This window comes from Nilaparvata lugens, chromosome 13 (assembly GCF_014356525.2).
Source record: "Nilaparvata lugens isolate BPH chromosome 13, ASM1435652v1, whole genome shotgun sequence".
Lineage (NCBI taxonomy): Eukaryota > Metazoa > Arthropoda > Insecta > Hemiptera > Delphacidae > Nilaparvata > Nilaparvata lugens.
This window is the reverse complement of record NC_052516.1, coordinates 10943013-10960956: the sequence shown is the minus strand read 5'-3', so window position 1 is coordinate 10960956 and position 17944 is coordinate 10943013. Positions and strand designations below refer to the sequence as shown.

Below are 17944 nucleotides of genomic sequence, written 5' to 3'. Positions count from 1 at the left end.
GGAGTATGAAGATGAAGTGAAAGAATAAGAGGAGAGGAGGATGAAGAAGAAGGAGGAGAAGAAGAAGAAGAAGAAGAAGAAGAAGAAGATGGTGGAGAAGAAAAGAGAATAAGTGACGATGGAACTGTTATAATTATCACAAAATCATAAGCATGTAATTGTAACACAGAGCCATGCTTCCATAAATAATTGATGACACAGTTTTTAGCCTTTACTTTCTGGCACATTCTGCTGAAAAGTCAGATTGAGTATGTAGTAGAAGCAACATGTAATGCTAAAATGATATAGGTAGGCCTACAGTAAAAGTGATTGGGTGTTGAAATTTATAATAATAATATATTATTTTGAATTCGAATTTACAATAACCCCAGTGTTAATCAGTGTTCTCTCCCCATGTTTCAACTTTTTCAAGTTGTATAATAATTTATTATAAATCGTGCATTTTTTATCTTTTCCCATTTTGGAACTTTTTAAATTATATATTTGAGTTTGCAATAACCACAGTGTTAAATCAGTTTTCTTCTCCCATTGTTTTAACTTTATCAAACAGTTATATAATAATTATAAATCGTGTATTTTTTATCTTTTACCAATTTTGGAAATTTTTAAATTATTTGAATTTGCAATAACCCCAGTGTTAATAAGCGTTTCTTCTCCCATTGTTTTAACTTTATCAAACAGTTATAAAATAATTATAAATCGTGCATTTGATATTTTCCCAATTTTGGAACTTTTTAAATTATTTGAATTTGAATTTGCAATAACCCCAGTGTTTCTTCTCTCAATGTTTAAACTTTTTAAAGTTATATAATAATTATAAATCGTGCATTTGATATTTTCCCAATTTTGGAACTTTTTAAATTATTTGAATTTGCAATAACCCCCAGTGTTAATCAGTGTTTCTTCTACCAATATTTCAACTTTATCAAACAGTTATATAATAATTATAAATCGTGCATTTGATATTTTTCCAATTTTGGAACTTTTTAAATCATATCAATTTGAATTTGCAATAACCCCAGTGTTTCTTCTCTCAATGTTTAACTTTTTCAAACAGTTATATAATCATTATAAATCGTGTATTTGATATTTTCCCAATTTTGGAACTTTTTAAATTATTTGAATTTGCAATAACCCCAGTGTTTCTTCTCTCGATGTTTAAACTTTTTAAAGTTATATAATATAATTACATATCGTGAATTTCATCTTTTCCCAAATTTAGAACTTTCTAAATATTTTTTTTTATATTTTTACAAAGAAGCACTGATTGGGAGAGAAAAACTAAGGATACTCCTTGTATATTTCTCTCCCAAATTTAGATAACATTTTAAAAGTCCAAAATAGGGTTATGATTTCACTTTACTAAAATTTAGTCCATTTTCACTCAAAAACAACGAAAACTAAGATTTTCAAATTTTGACGGTTGAAAACAGAATAAAAAACAAAAATATCACACTCAAATCACCATTAACTTAAATTAAATTATTTATTTATTTACATTGTGTACAAATACTTAACATGAGGAAGGCACAACAGGCTCTTGCCCAATGTCCCGTTCATGAATCTATATATTTTTAACTTTGTTGTAGTTTTAATATTTTAATTCGTATATTCTTTCAACTCAAGTTGTGAAGTTCTAAAGTTTCCTCATCAGAACAACCATGGAATCTCAATTCTTCAAAATACTTATTCTAAGTTTATTACTGAAAAACTTGGAAGGCACCCCGAACAACTCAACTGAGCTGGACGCTGAAGACTTCTTGAACGTCTACTTTCTGCCCAACACACTAGTGCTAGAGTCTGACCTTGTGGATGGAGATGGTATCCTTGTGGATAATGGTACCTTCAACAGAAACGCCGACGTGGATTCTGCTTTGAGTACAATGAGTTATCATAGGTGAGTTTTGATTTTTCAATTAATTTTCCAACCGTTTTAACAAGAAGAGATTTGAGAAAAATTTTTCGCTTATGACAAAATATAAAGGTGCGTATAGATATACGCGCCGCGAACATGAGCATAATTCACTTTTAATCAGCTGATGCCAAGCTTTTTATATCTGTACCTTACCGTTTTTATTAGACCGTTTTTTTATCTGTCTCACCTTTATTACTTTCCTTGCCCTATTACCATAGGTAAGGAAAGTATTGCTTTCCGAAAAAAAATAAGGTAACCAAATTTCTAGCTTTCTATACGTTTCAAGGTCCTCTGAGTCCAAAAAAGTGGTTTTTGGGTATTGGTCTGTATGAGTGTGTGTGTGTGTGTGTGTGTGTGTGTATGAGTGTATGTGCGTCTGTGTACACGATATCTCATCTCCCAATTAACGGAGTGACTTGAAATTTGGAACTTAAGGTACTTACACTATAAGGATCCGACACGAACAATTTCGATCAAATGCGATTCAAGATGGCGGCTAAAATGGCGAAAATGTTGTCAAAAACAGAGTTTTTCGCGATTTTCTCGAAAATGGCTCCAACGATTTTGATTAAATTCATACCTGAAATAGTCATTAATGAGCTCTATCAACTGCCACAAGTCTCATATATGTAAAAATTTCGGGAGCTCCGCCCCATCTATGCAAAGTTGATTTTATATTCTCAGTTATCAGGCTTCAGGCACAATTTAAACAAAAAAAATTGAGTGTAAAAGATTGAGCATGAAAATCTCTACAATTAATGTTCAGTAACATTTTCACCTAAATTGAAATAAGCTCGAAGTTCGAGAAAATGTGATTATCCATTGCAAACTGTTGGCACTATTGATTCTATCAAATGATTCACTATGAAGAGATAGCAGACCTCGTATGTCTCCAGCGTTATTGTCCTGTCACCAGCTGGCTAAGATCTTTGTTCATAAGTAGATTTGAGATGCGCGAGAACACTGGCGTCAGGTGATCAATTTTCATAACGGCAAGGAAAGTTGTGTGAGTGCGCCACACCAGATTTTTTATTATATAGATAGGCTTACATCTTTAACCAATTGGACTGTTAATTGTTATAATACTGAGGTCAATAACAAGTTTTATTTTGATAATTATAATGTGTAGGAAGTGTATTATTTTACTTGTGAATGAAAACTTCATTATGTAACACTAGTTGTTGAACATTCGAATAAATTTTTGTAATTTATTCTAATTTAAATTTATCATAACTCATTCAGTGTTTGATTTTATTATTCAATGAATTTTGTAAGACCATTTTTACTTTATTATTCAATTCAGTATTTTTCAATATTTGCGTAGAATGGAATCAATGAATGAATTTAAGTCTTCATTCATGTAAAAAAGTACATTTTACATTGAATAGTGTTACACTTATACAGAGAATTGTACTTTAAATTAGCTATAGTTATACAGATTATAGATGAATAATAAATTGATTCAAGCTTAATTTTCTACATTTAACTATCTAAATTTCCACCTAAATTAGGTAGCTACAATGAATCAACTACAGTCTTGATCTTCAAATCCCAGCATGAAAAAAAGATCTCAAATAATGTTCAGTTTGGAATCAGTGCAATTTGTGAGATAACTTTTTGAAATTATAGTTAAGATCTTGACTATAGTTAAGAGTTTCTCGAGACTTGAAATTCGGGTACCTACATTAAGTTTTTGAGAAGCATTATTCATCCCCAAACTCCGCAATATTGTTTTCTTCTAATCCTCTAATATAGAAGTAAACAATAATGAACTTTCATTGATGAATTGAGAATTATAATTTACCGTACCTACATCATTTGCATGGTAGTTGAGATTGAGATATAGAGACGTAATGGAGTAACATATCTTTTCATCATATCTGACGATAGTTTTCCCTTCATAGAAAATCAGCATTATTTTATTTTTCTCAATTAATAATTCTATTTTATATTCACTTCCTTGGTAAGGGCTACTCGTATTTATATAAAAAAGTAAAAATCAAAGTAGGTTGCCTACGGTACCCTCTTTTCAATTCTAATTTATTTCTCACTAAACTTTTATTTCTCTCACATAAAATAAAGTTGAAAAAAATACTTTGATTTTGTTTCGTCTTCACTGAATAAATAACACAAAATTATTGCACAGCAAAGAATTTGAGTGTTTTTCCACTTTAAAGTTTCATAAAATACGATAGTAACAAAACTATTATATTTATGTAACAGATTCTCAATTATTATTCAATCATTTTTATTCTATATACTCTTATAATGTGAAAGTTTTTCTGTTTTATGTTGAATTTTTAGATCAATGATCAACAAATACCTCTGCAGAAACTATTTGGCCAACGAAATTCTATCAGAGGTTGATGGTCAGAGTGATGTGAAATCTGACAGATTGGGAATGACAGCTAAAGCAAATCGCCCACAAAGTCGAATTATGCTCAAAAATTCGCCAATAGACCAGATGAGTTGCTGGATGACGAAGGATCTGATAATTACAAGAAGGGGCTTGCTAAGTAAGATTTCTCTCATTTTTATATATTTCATTTTAATTTCAAATACTTCCAAAACATGATGAATATACTTTACTTTACAGTATGAAGACCACTTCTGCAGCTCTATAATAAAATCCTGACGAAGACCTTCTAAACTAGACATTTTTTTAAAGTTTTTTCTCTTTTTATACTTCTCATTTTAATTTCGAATAGGCCTACTCCAGAAATATTACCTATGAATTTACTTTACTTTAGTACCTTCTCCAACATCTTCGATAAAATCCCGACGAAGACCTTAAAAACTTTACATATTTTATTATTCAAAGTTGTTTTCTTCAGATCAAAACATATAGTGGAGCGGCGAAGGTAGAATGTATAAGAGAAGATACCTAATCTGAGAATGTTTTAATATAATTCATATAGGCCTACCTAAATTTATCCGCTTCCTTCTATACACCTTCACCGTTCCACTCTACGTTCTGACACATTGAATTAATTATTATGCAATACATAAGTTACCTATGCCTTATTTTTAACACTCTCACAACTGATACCTTCTCTGCTGGATTTTGCCATAGAGAAACAATAGCATAAGTAGATATCCATGGTATATGGTTATTTATGTCGCAACTTTTACTGTTATCTCAACCGATAGTTCACGTAGCTCTTTCCTATGCAGCTGTGTGATGCTGGTAGTCTCTCAAATTGTGCCGTTCATACACTCTCACCCCAACAAAACAGTAAAAATTGACAATAATCGACAGAAATCGGCTTGAGATAACAGTAAACGTTGCGACATAAATTCCCTATACCATGGGATATCTACTTACGCTATTGTTTCTCTATGATTTTACTTTCGCCGTTCATCCAGTACCGGTTTGTTTCTACTCTAAGAAGAGCATCATCTCATTCTATGTAATATGAGTTACTTATATGAATAATTTTTTTTCATGACAAAAAGTCTTCATTGAGAAGTCTATTGAAGATGGCACAGTAGCCTAACTATCATACTGGAAAACATGGGCTTATTGTCACCAGCACAGTAGTACCTTATCTGAAGAGAACTATCATACTCTTTGATTATTATAGCAGTAATTAAATTTTCAATGACATAATTTGTCCATAATATTAATTTCTAAATTTTCAATATTAAGATTATTCAATAGTTTTTTTTAATTTCTTAATTTTCCAATATATTGGAGTTTACTCCATAGTTTTTTCTCAGATTATCAACTTCAGTTGATGCATTCATAAACGTTATGACCATAGACGAAAGGCAAGCTACAACTCAAGCTATCTATTAATAAGTTATTACAAAGTTTTTCCTATTCTTTAGATTATAATTCACTAATAAATCTCTACAAACGAAAAATGAAGACTATTTTAAAAATATACTTCCAACTTTCATGAATTTCACTTTTTTAAAAATTATATAGGTTAATATTTTTTCTTGGATTTTTAAAATTCAAGCTATCCATCAACAAATATTATTTCAATGTAGGAGAAGACTGTTTTTCCATTCCCAATTCCCAGTCATTTTATGATTGTGTTTTATCATTGAGGCTCATAAAGGTTCATAAATGCTTACCTATAGAGGCTCATAAATGCTTACCTATAGAGGCTCATAAATGCTTAATATTGCTGAACAATATAGTACCTACTTTTAACATGAGACCACAATGTGGTCATAAGACCAAATATGACCATAGACCATATATGACCATAGACCATACTATGTCATATTAACTACATTTGCGTGGCCTGATTTTCAAGTACAGGTACTATTTGTACGATAATATTAAGCGGCTATTTTCTCCTTAAATAAATCAGATGAATGATTTTTTTCTCAGATCCTCCATATTCGAAGACATCTATAAACACCACACCACAATCCACAAGAAGAAGACCTGGTACAGTCAGGTTCCTCATCCAATGTACAGCTATTCGAGAGCGGAGACATCACCGGCTTCGCGGTACAGTCTGGTTCCGATACAAAGGACACCAACTACCCGGTACACTCTGGTTCCTATCCTAAGGACACCGTTGTACAGTCTGGTCGTCCCAGAAACAGGCCTATGACAATATTTGCCGCCTTGGGGTGCCTCGGGAGGGGGAGCCAATATTCCTGTGCCGGCAATACATACGCATCTCCATCACGGAGGGGCGGCACTGAATAATTTGCCGCCCCTGGCTGGGACGGATTACGGGGGGCTGCATCATGGGGTGGATTATGGAGGTGGACATGGTGAGTTTTATTTATATGGCCCGGTTGCACAACAGCTGGTTAAATTTTAACCGTGATTAATTCCACGAGAGCCAATCAGAGAAGGCCTTTTTGATAAGACGGCTCCACTGATTGGTTCTCGTGAAATTAATCACGATTAAAATTTAACCGGCTGTTGTGCAACCGTCACTATGATTTTTTCAATTTCAGAGTAGAATAGTTTTATCGATCAACAAATATGCCTTAAAGAGTTTGTAGAGTGGATATTGATATTATTTCCCATAATTGAAGAGACTTGAGATTTAAATATAGGTCTTAAATATAGATAGATGGACCTTGTCAAGTACATAAGTGATGTACAAGAAAGTAATAGACATTTACAAAGAAGACAACGCACATACAACATAAAACAATATGCGAGACAACCTGAAACAAAATCAGATAATATAAAATAACATCAGATAACAAAGAAAAAGATTTCAAACAAAATATTACTATATGAAATGTTTTCATCATTATTTTTTAACAGGGCTGTCGACGATAATTGAATTGGACATGGATAAATAATTCATTGTTGCTTTTCCCTTTTTGCATGAATTCATTTATTTTTTCAAAATGAAAACAAATAGATGAATGCAATATATCTTTTTTTGACCGAACGTAGTGAGGTCTATGTTTCAACTCGATTCGCTATTGTCTGTCTGTATGTAACGCCATTACGGCCAATCGATAGAATTCGATGAGATTTGGCAGGAATATTCCTTTTTCAACTGCGCGTCGATGTATACACAAGGTTTTTTTTGAAATTTTGCATTTTAAGGATGATATGAAAAGAAAAGGGATTCCTCCATACTCTGATATCACTTAAAAATGAAATGATATCACTATAAATAAAAAATGATTAAATAAACTGAATAATGCCGAAAAATTATAATATTCTTGATTGAAAAAATAATAATTTTAAAATAGTCGAGAAATATTTTAATCAGATGGAAAGATTATCACAAAACTGGATACATGGGATACAAATTCAAACGTGAACTGAGGTTATTAATATAAGCGAGTTTTTGATCTTGGAGAAAACAAATAACAATATTTTTAAGAGTAAATTATGATTCAACTGAATCAACTAGAACAGGTGACATTAGATACTTGTGGATGAGAAAACTGAGTGAGGTCTACTGTTCACAGAACTACTAGTAAATTAGAGTTAAGTAATAAATACACATTAAGATTCCAATATCAACACATAAATATTTATTGAACTGTAAATAACAAGTTTTCTATCTGACAAGGTCAGCAAAACCTAGGTCTGTGCGCTAGTATGTCGGCTGACATACTATAGTACTATACTGATAGAGTTTGTGAGGAGAAGGGGAAAGAATGCAAGACCACAAAGAAAAAATGTAGTCTACATGAGAGTGAGAAGAAGAGAAAAAGAGATAAAGGATGATGGAGAAATTTTAATTGTTAATTTCTTTATTAAAAATACATTACACTCAGATACAGCATAGGTATAGGAATTGATAATATTTGAAAATTTAATCAATATGCACTTTTGTGTAATTAAGAAGTTGATATTGTGGTAATTATTCATATTAAATCAATTTAATCAATGCAATAAAGTAAAATTTCAATCAATGCAAAAAAGGAAACAGTGTTCAAAGCTAAAAACACCTCATCAGATGGTACCGTATAGCTATCCTATCCTATGGTGGAGGTCATGTTAAGTTTAGCTAATAATCCTTCATTTTTAGTGGTCTCTGAAAAAACTTTTAAAACCTCCAATACTACAACAAATACAGTATCGCGGTTCGATGTTTTTATTAACTAAATCTATTGATTTCAGGCTACAGTCACATACCAGATCATCACGTTCATGTGGACCATGATCACGGACATTATCACGGCCACGGTCACGGACATGATGAGGAGAAAGGATTGGCTCTTAAAGATTTGTTCGATTTGGCATTGACCGCTCTAGCGTTCCTCGCTTTTGGCATGTTTGTGCTAAACCTTATCCTGACTTGTTTCAGTGTGAGTATTGCTTAACAAGTACCTAGGTACATCATTGTCAATTATTATGAATGTTATTGTAGAAGTTTTTTGTGTAGTTGAGAATTTGATATGATGGTAATTATTCTAATTATACTCTAATATTATTATTATACTCTAATAAAAATTGAGATCTCTCTTTATAATTATAGATATAACGCATATTGTTATGATAACTCGAGCTTACGCACAGGCCTTTGTTGCCTATGTAAGCTCTTTCCTATCTGATACAAGAATAAAATTGTGATAGCTCAAGAGTTTTATTGTTTAGTATAGTTCTATATTTTGTTGTTTGTTTTTAATAAGTATATTATATCGTTTCTTGAATTGTATAAACTTTATTGCTCAAGATTCTATATGTAACTGCTTTGAATTGTATTCAGAAGGAAAATAAATTGAATTGAATTGAATTGAATATTCATCTTGAATGAAAAAGACTAAGAAATTGTCAAAAACAACAGATTTATTGATACTTAGAAACCGGTTTCGGTTGTTACACCATGTCATTGTCAAGTCTGATAACTGAAACTAAATACAGAGCAGCATTTTTACTAGTAGGCGAGTACTGCTATTGGTCGAGGGCATGAACGCCTGCCATTGGCAGTAGGTATCAGTTTCTAAGTATCAATAAATCTGTGGTTTTTGACGATTTCTCAGTCTTTCTCATTCAATATTGTAGAAGTCAAATATTAGTCATTTATTAGAAGTCCTTATAGCTGATGAAAAGGCACCAAATTTCTACTTCCTTTCTACTCATAATATTCGTGATATTTGATAATTTATCCATATTGTGAGTTGATGATAAATTGAATTGATATTATACACTATTTTATATTCTATTATAATTTTTTATACTAGTTTATTCATGGATTGTACACTATTATTTTCTTGTGAGCAGGTACAACCCCCTACAGTGGTAATGATGATGAATGGTGGTGGAGAGGGGGGTGAAGAGACAAGGTTCACACGTGTCAAACGAGGAGCTATAAATCCTGAATACCTCAATCAGGTGAGACTTGTCATTTACAAATAAATTTATTTTCTGATACATCAATACTCATTGATAGGGTTTCTCGTGAAGAAATAATTGTGAGATCAATTCAACTTACATTACTTTAGATCAATTTTTGCTTTTAGAAAAAACGACTAGCAATCAGATATTTCACAATAAATGAATGAGTGAGTGATTTCACTGAGACAACGAGATCTTTCGGCCATGAGTCTATGAGTACAACCATAGAGAAACAAAAGCGTAGGTAGATATCCCATGGTATAGGGCGTTTAAGTCGCAACTTTTAATGTTATCTCAAGCCGATAGTTCATGTAATTCTTTTCCGTGAAGCTGTGTGACACTGGTAGTCTCTCATATTGTGCCGTTCATACACTCTCACCCCAAAAAAACTGTAAACTTCGACAATAATCAACAGTAATCGGCTTGAGATAACAGTAGAAGTTGCGACATAAACGCCCTATACCATAGGATATCTACTTACGCTTTTTTCTCTCTATGGTACAACCAAGAAGATGGCGGACCTGCCGAAAGATGTCGTTGTCACAGTGAGTGATTAATTCATTTATTGTAAAATATCTGACTGCTAGTCGTTTTTTCTAAAAGCAAAAAGTGATTTAATAATAAGCAGTTCGTGATGGAAAACAACATTGAAGAACTTTAGATCAATTTGCTTATTCTATATTATATTATACTATATTAGAATTGTGATTTTTGGTTGTGTCAAGAGAGCTAATATGGGAAGTATCTCTTCCTCTGGTGCCCTCCTATTGTAATGTAAAGAAATAAATAAACTCAAATGCATACCATCTATGATTTTACACTTGAAACTGACTCTTGGAGAGTTGAAACTATAGTGGGGTCCACGTTATAATGGCAGTGGAGAAAGATGGGAGAAAAACCAACCAAAGGGCTGAACCTCGTTCTTGCTGGTCTTGCACATTCTCAACAGAAACAGTTTCTGTTTGGTTTGGGAATGTGCAACACCAGCAAGAAATTCGTCGCCACACCGGAGAATGTGAGTGTTTTTTCACCTTGATTATAATATATATTGTGTACAATAAATATAAAGAAATAAAAATCTCAGTACCCTTTTTTGAAATATTTTATCACAACATCTTTCGGACATTTATGCCATTTTCAAGACATTTTTAGACTTGAAAATGGCATAAATGTCCGAAACATGTTGTGATAAAATATTTCAAAAAAAGGTACTGACATTTTTATTTCTTTATATTTATATTACAAGTAGCCCTTACAGAAAAGAGATATATTGTGTACATTTATTTTGTTCTCCATTAAATTTGTTGAAATAATTAATTATAGCAGATACCTTCTTAAAATGTATGAATTCAGGGCTATTCATTTTTATTTATAACATAGAATCATAGTACCCTTCCTTTAGTAGATACCTTATTTATTTTCCAATCATTATTGTTATTAAATGATTTGAAGTAGAAGGTCTCCAAGAGAATCTCAATATTGATACCTGATTCATTTTGATCTGTTATATCTTATTACATTTTATGATTTTTTATTTGATTTGGAATCAAATTCTTCATTTGATTACATTTTATTACATGGAATTACTAGAAGCCTATATCTTTTTTATTCTCTTTCAGAAACCAATTGCGCCAATTCTCTTACAGTTTTGACCAATTACGCCATGAACAAGTGTCAAAGTAAAATAAATGGAAAATAACTTCCACGTTGAAAATAACAACCACGAATTTTTCATTATATTTAGTATGGTATCTATTCATATGTATTTTCGCCTCTTTAGATGATCATCTTTCACTCTTTTCAAGCTAGATAAGATAAGATACCTAACTAGATTAGATTTATTTTCTATGCGAACTAGAATATAAACTTATAAAATATAAATTTCAGTTATAATAATGTGAAATATTTCTTCTATGTTTAGTTTTGAAGCATCTAAATTTGAAAATATTCTTTGTGAAAATACTTGAGGACTGAAAATTTTGTGGATTGAAGAACTACAAGACTCAACCTATTTCGGACTATGTGTAACCTTATCTAAATTTGGGAGAGGAATAGCACAAGGTTACCTTATTTTTCCTCTCCCTATCATTTTGATAATGTAATTATTGTATAAATGAATACAGAATAAAAATGAATAAAGAATCAATTCTTGTGATTCTGAAAATTTTGTGAATTAAAGAATTACAAGACTTGACCTATTTCGGACTATGTGTTATCTATAAATTTGGGAGAGGAATAGCCCAAGGTTACCTTATTTTTCCTCTCCTATCATTTTGATAATGTAATTATTGTACAAATGAATACAGAATAAAATTAATAAAGAATCACTTTTTGTGTAGTTGAGAAGTTGATATTGTGGTAATTATTCATATTATATTAAAATATTATTACAGATTTTATTGATAGTTAGAAACAAATTAATATAGTTTCTAACTTTCAATAAAATCTGTGGTTGTTGACAATTTCTTAGTCTTTTTATTTAAACTTATACTGTCTCACCCACTCATTTAATATAGTTGACTATTTAGTATTTATGAAAACCTTGATTTTGTTTATCATTCCCAGGTAAGCTACAATGTGGTGAGATCCATAGACGCCTTGGCTAGCCTCCAACAAGGGTCCCCACACCAGGAACACTGTTTGAGGCTATCCCTCTGTGAAAGCAACAAATTTGCTCGAGAACTGCCGAGTCAGCAACAGGTTTGGGTGCCTGTTTGGAGGTAAATATTAGTATTAACCTAGAGAAAAGATATCATAAGAAGATATGCCATGGTATAGGGCGTTTATATTCCAATTTTCACTGTTAACTCGAGCCGATATTCCTATTAGTTATTTGTGGTGAAGCTATGTGACGCTGGTAGTCTCTCATACTGGACAGAATGTACATTGATATGTCCAAAGCTCCGCCAAATTATGTAGATGCATAACAATATGATTATTATCTATAGTTATTATATTACAAACTGCTTTTTCATATCATATACAGTTCAATAATTATTTTCTTAGTCTATATTATGTAAATTCATCTATAATTTTGCTGTATTGTAAGCTATTGTATATAAGTGTATAAGCCAGTATATATTGTAATCTACATAAATAAAGTACTCAATCAATCAATCAATCAATCAATCAATACTGTGCCGTTCTTAAACTCTCTCCCCAACAAAACAGTACGGTAATAATCGATAGAAGTCAACAGTGATCATAATGATTTGTATGAAGTTTGATGATACTGTATCAAGTTGTGATGATACTGTATCAAGTTGTGATGATACTGTATCAAGTTGTGATGATACTGTATCAAGTTGTGATGATACTGTATCATTTATTATGGTGATAGCATAAGAAAGATGATATCCTATGGTATAGGGCGTTTATGTTCCAATTTTCACTGTTGACTCAAACCGATAGTCCTAGTAGTTGTTTTTGGTGAAGCTATGTGACGCTGGTAGTCTCTCATACTGTGCCCTTCTTACACTCTTTCACTCCCAACAAAACATTCATAATAGACAATATAGTGAGGTCCACGTTATAATGGCAGTGTTTGATTAGCAATGGTATTGCTATCCTTGTCTATCATTCAACAAAGCCGATAACGCTATCTCTTTCTCGCTTTGCTCTGTTGCCAGATCGTCTTTTAAAAATGTAGAATTTATAATTGATTAACAACATATTTTATCTACATTATGAAAATTGATTATGAAATTATTGAAAATCACATTTTCATGCTTGATAAAATATAATTGATTATTTTAAACGAGAATGAACAGTTAATATTACATCAATAAACCTGTACCAGCTACAGCCTTTAGAAGGCAGCATTGACAAGACAGAGGATCGGCAACGTTGTTCTCCTATCTTTCTCCACTGCCATTATAACTTGGACCTCACTATAGTTTTTTGTGGTGAAGCTATGTGACGCTAGTATAGTCTCTCAGACTGTGCCCTTTTTACACTCTCACTCCAACAATTCGATTGTCAATCAGTTTCTCTCTCTTCTCCCAGTTCATCTCCTTCTAGTTGCACTTCTTCTTCAGGCGCTGCGTTTTAATAAAGAAGCCGTCTTTATTAAAACATGTATTAATACATTAATAATAGACAGTAGTCGTCAGTGATCAGCATGAGTTAACATAAAATCAGCTTGAAATTTGGACCATGAACGGCTCTTCATGATATAATATTTAAATTTGTATATTAATATTTTATTATATATATTCAAGTGTCCCCACACAGGGTAGCCTATAGAGAACACATATTGGAAATTAGGAAACAATATTGTATTTGAATCGCTAATTGCAGAAAGGGAACCTGTCCAGTTTTCATAATTTTACAGGAGAGACAAAAAAACTTATTTAAAACTGAATCTAAACCTGTAGTAAACGATATATTCAAAACGTCATCATTACAATGCTTTCAGTTGGACATGTATCCTTCCTACAGTAAACGATGTATCTTACTTTAAATAGTTGGTTTTTTGAAAAAAAAAACAATTTTTGAAAAAGTTGGACATCTTCCCTTTCTGCAATTAGCGATTAATTTGCTTTTTGGAATGTATTTGATTTATTTTTTTCAATAAAGAAGAGATATCTTCTTACCATCGGATAATAATATTTTATTTTCAACAACAGTGTATAGCAAAACAATGTAATACAGTTGAAAAACTGTTTTACATAAAAGCTGGATAGCTTCTTATGCTATCTTTTCTCTATGGTATTATTCATATATAAATGTGCCGTTTCTGAACCTAACCACTATCATCGTTGATCTTGAAATTCTATATTCATGATAAGACTTGTTGATATGGATAGATAGCCCAATGAACTCCTCCATAATTGAAAAACACAGTTTCATTCTTGTCACATCCACATTTATTAAATTTATTGACAGGACTGCAGTTTGCCTGCCGATATATCTATCCATTATTCAATTTATTTATCAACAAATAATTTGTTTTAATTTATCTATTGATTCATCCATACATCAGTACAGCTGAAGATGTGTTGGCTTCAACACGAAACTGGAGTCCTGTCAATTATTGTAATAAATGTGGATGTGACAAGAATAAAACTGTTTTCAATTATATAATTCACTAGCCGTCAGGCTTGCTTCGCTTCGCTCGCCTGCATTTTTTCATTTGAGCATTTTTATCATATGTTAGGACAATCCAGTCGGGGATCCAGACTAAACGTCTGGCTAAACGGATATGGCGAGCGAAGCGAGCCTGACGGCTAGAAATATAATATTCCCAGGATTGAAGTAGCAGTGCCCAATCAATTTTTCCGCGATAAATGCATTTAAATCTTCAACTTGGTGCCTACCTAACAAAGTCAACTCAACTTAATGCCAACCTGACAAAATTATTAATTTATTTGCCAGTTAACAACTGTTTCGAAGAGGTACTCTATCTAGATTATAGTTCTATAGTAACATATGATATGGAAATTTCAATTATAATTAAGAGATTGGGAGAAGAAGGATATACATGCTAAAAGACGAACTTTAAACCCTTAAAAACAACCCTTAGAGTTGAAATATTGCCAAAAGATTTCTTAGTGCGCCTCTAAAGGGTCAACTGAACATACATACCAAATTTGAACGTTTTTGGTCCGGTAGATTTTTAGTTATGCGAGTGAGTGAGTAAGTGAGTGAGTCAGTCAGTGAGTGAGTGCCATTTCGCTTTTATATATATAGAAAAGAATACCGATTCTCCGTGAAATGAGTTCAGATTCGAACACTTGAGCTTCCAGCCCTCCAAGTGATATTATTTGATTGACTGGAGGCTGGAGTCTCAACTTATTTTATTCAGACTTATGAGAAAATTGAACTCAATAATTTTACTCACTTGAACATCAAACAACTTTGAGTCGATAATAAAATAAAATTCAGTATACTATGATTTCAATGTGACCGTAACAGTAGGTCAATTTAAACAAATTTTATGACCGAATATATTTCTACTGTGACTAAATTGTAAGGTATACTCATTGATTGATTAAGAAAATGTATTTTTCCTACAGTTACCTTGGAAAGTGACCATTCCTGCACTGATTACAGAACGCAAAAAATCACTTCTCCGCTCTAGTACTTTGTGTATTATCTTGCAGCCATCCCAATCAGCTGTTGACATTGTTGGCGTGTATTTTGAATGCGAATTTGTTCTGTCTATATTTTTTCTGATTTTCAAATAAATAAAACTGAGAACTCATTAAATTATACATTTTGAATATTATTAATTAGGGTATTCATTATTTCAAATAATATTTTTTTCATTCATAAATTGATTGGTTGAAAAATTATTTAGAAATTAAGATTTACTCAAAATTATTCAAATTTTCAAATTGATTGGATTAATTTAATTTTTAAATTGAATTAATTTTCAATTGGATAATCAAGTTTAAAATAAATTAAAGTTGTTACTAATAAAAAAATTATACAGACAAACATTTGATGGATTTCAGCCATTATTTTGCCCATAATCAACCACTTCTCATATTCAATGGTAACTGTAGGAAAAATTTAATGTGAAATACGTGCGCAAAGTTCCTCTGCTGCACTCAAGAAATCATTCCTACGGCTCGGGCGTAAACGTTTCTTTCGGTGCAGCAAACTGTCACTTTGCGTACTAGTTGCACAAATAACTATTGAGTCAACTATAATATAATTCTGCATTATGATTCCCATTATCTTTTTTACAGTGACTCTTTTGTAACTTTTAAGATAAACTCACTTGAACAACAAGATAATTGATTTCAAGTTTACAATAACATTATTATTCTGTACTTTACAGTGAATTCATTGTAGTAGCTAATAATTTTCTGTTTTTCCTGATTTTCCAGCTTCGGTCTAAGTTGGATAAGTGGAAAAATGAGAGGGAAATCCGAGTCCATGCTGGAGTATTTGAGAGCTATAATTTTAGGCATGGGTAAAGCTCAATGTGAAAGAGTTTATTCACAATGTAAGCAGGAAATGTGAAATTTGGTTAATAAGATATTTTTGAAGATTGGTAGGAGAATTAACTTAATAGAATTTAGAAAACTTTATAGAAAATTGAGTTTTATAGAATTTAGAAACAAGTGAATAATTTTGTAATTTATAACTAGATGATAGCAAAGAGAAACAATAGCGTAAGTAGATATCCCATGCTATAGGGCGTTTATGTCGCAACTTTTACTGTTATCTCAAGCCGATTACTGTCGATTATTACTGTTTTGACCGGGTAAGAGTGTATGAACGGAACAGTATGAGAGACTACCAGCGTGATAAAGCTTCACAGGAAAGAACTACGTGAACTGTCAGCTTGAGATAACAGTAAAAGTTGCGACATAACGCCCTATACCATGGGATATCTACTTATGCTATTGTTTCTCTATGATGATAGCTAGTAACTACTTAATAGATTTAGATAATTTTTAGAGTTCAATTACTAAGTAGTTTCTGAAACTATTTGAATTGACTTTATAGAATTTAGAAAACTTTATAGAAAATTAAGTTTTATAAAATTAAAAACCAGTGAATAGTTTTGTAATTTGCTACTAGATGATAGCTAGCTGACTATACTTGATAGTTTGAGAGAAGTTTTGGAGTTCAATTGCTGAGTAGTTTCTGAACTATTTGAATTAACTTTATTGAATTTAGAAAACTTTATAGAAAATTAAGTTTTATAGAATTTATAAACCAGTGAATAGTTTTTGTAATTTGTTACTAGATGATAGCTAGCTGACTATACTTGATAGTTTGAGAGAAGTTTTGGAGTTCAATTACTAAGTAGTTTCAGAAACTATTTGAAGACGTAGTAAAAGCAACACATAGTGCCGGTTGCACAACAGCCGGTTAAATTTTAACCATGATTAATTTCACGAGAACCAATCAGAGAAGCCGTCTTTTCGAAAACGCCTTCTCTGATTGGTTCTCGTGAAATTAATCACGGTTAAAATTTAACCGGCTGTTGTGCAACCGGGCCTATAACAATTGATGTAACTCATCATTCCATTGCGTTTATCAATGAAATGTCCTGAAGATCATGAATGGTGACCACTATGTGATTGTATGAAAAACATAAAACAGGGCATTATTATCTGAGTGGAATGAAAAAAATCAAGTAACAAATTCAAACTATCAAAACATCTATATTTTGATGACGTTTTCACAGCATAATAATATTATAATAAATATTTATTATCAACATTTAGTGATACAAAGTATTGTTACATCATTTTGATCCAACAAAAAATGATTGATGTATC

The 17944-nt window shown here is 31.7% G+C and overlaps 1 protein-coding gene across 1 annotated transcript; it reads left to right on the top strand.

Moving 5' to 3' along the window:
- The first annotated feature begins 1661 nt into the window (after positions 1–1661).
- Positions 1662–16832, top strand: LOC120354097. The gene is made up of 7 exons (XM_039440344.1): positions 1662–1897; positions 4220–4284; positions 6521–6655; positions 8484–8671; positions 9588–9698; positions 12267–12421; positions 16538–16832. Exons 1-7 carry the CDS (start codon positions 1662–1664, stop codon positions 16671–16673), a joined length of 1026 nt encoding a protein of 341 aa, XP_039296278.1. The 3' UTR covers positions 16674–16832.
- The last annotated feature ends 1112 nt before the right edge of the window (positions 16833–17944 follow it).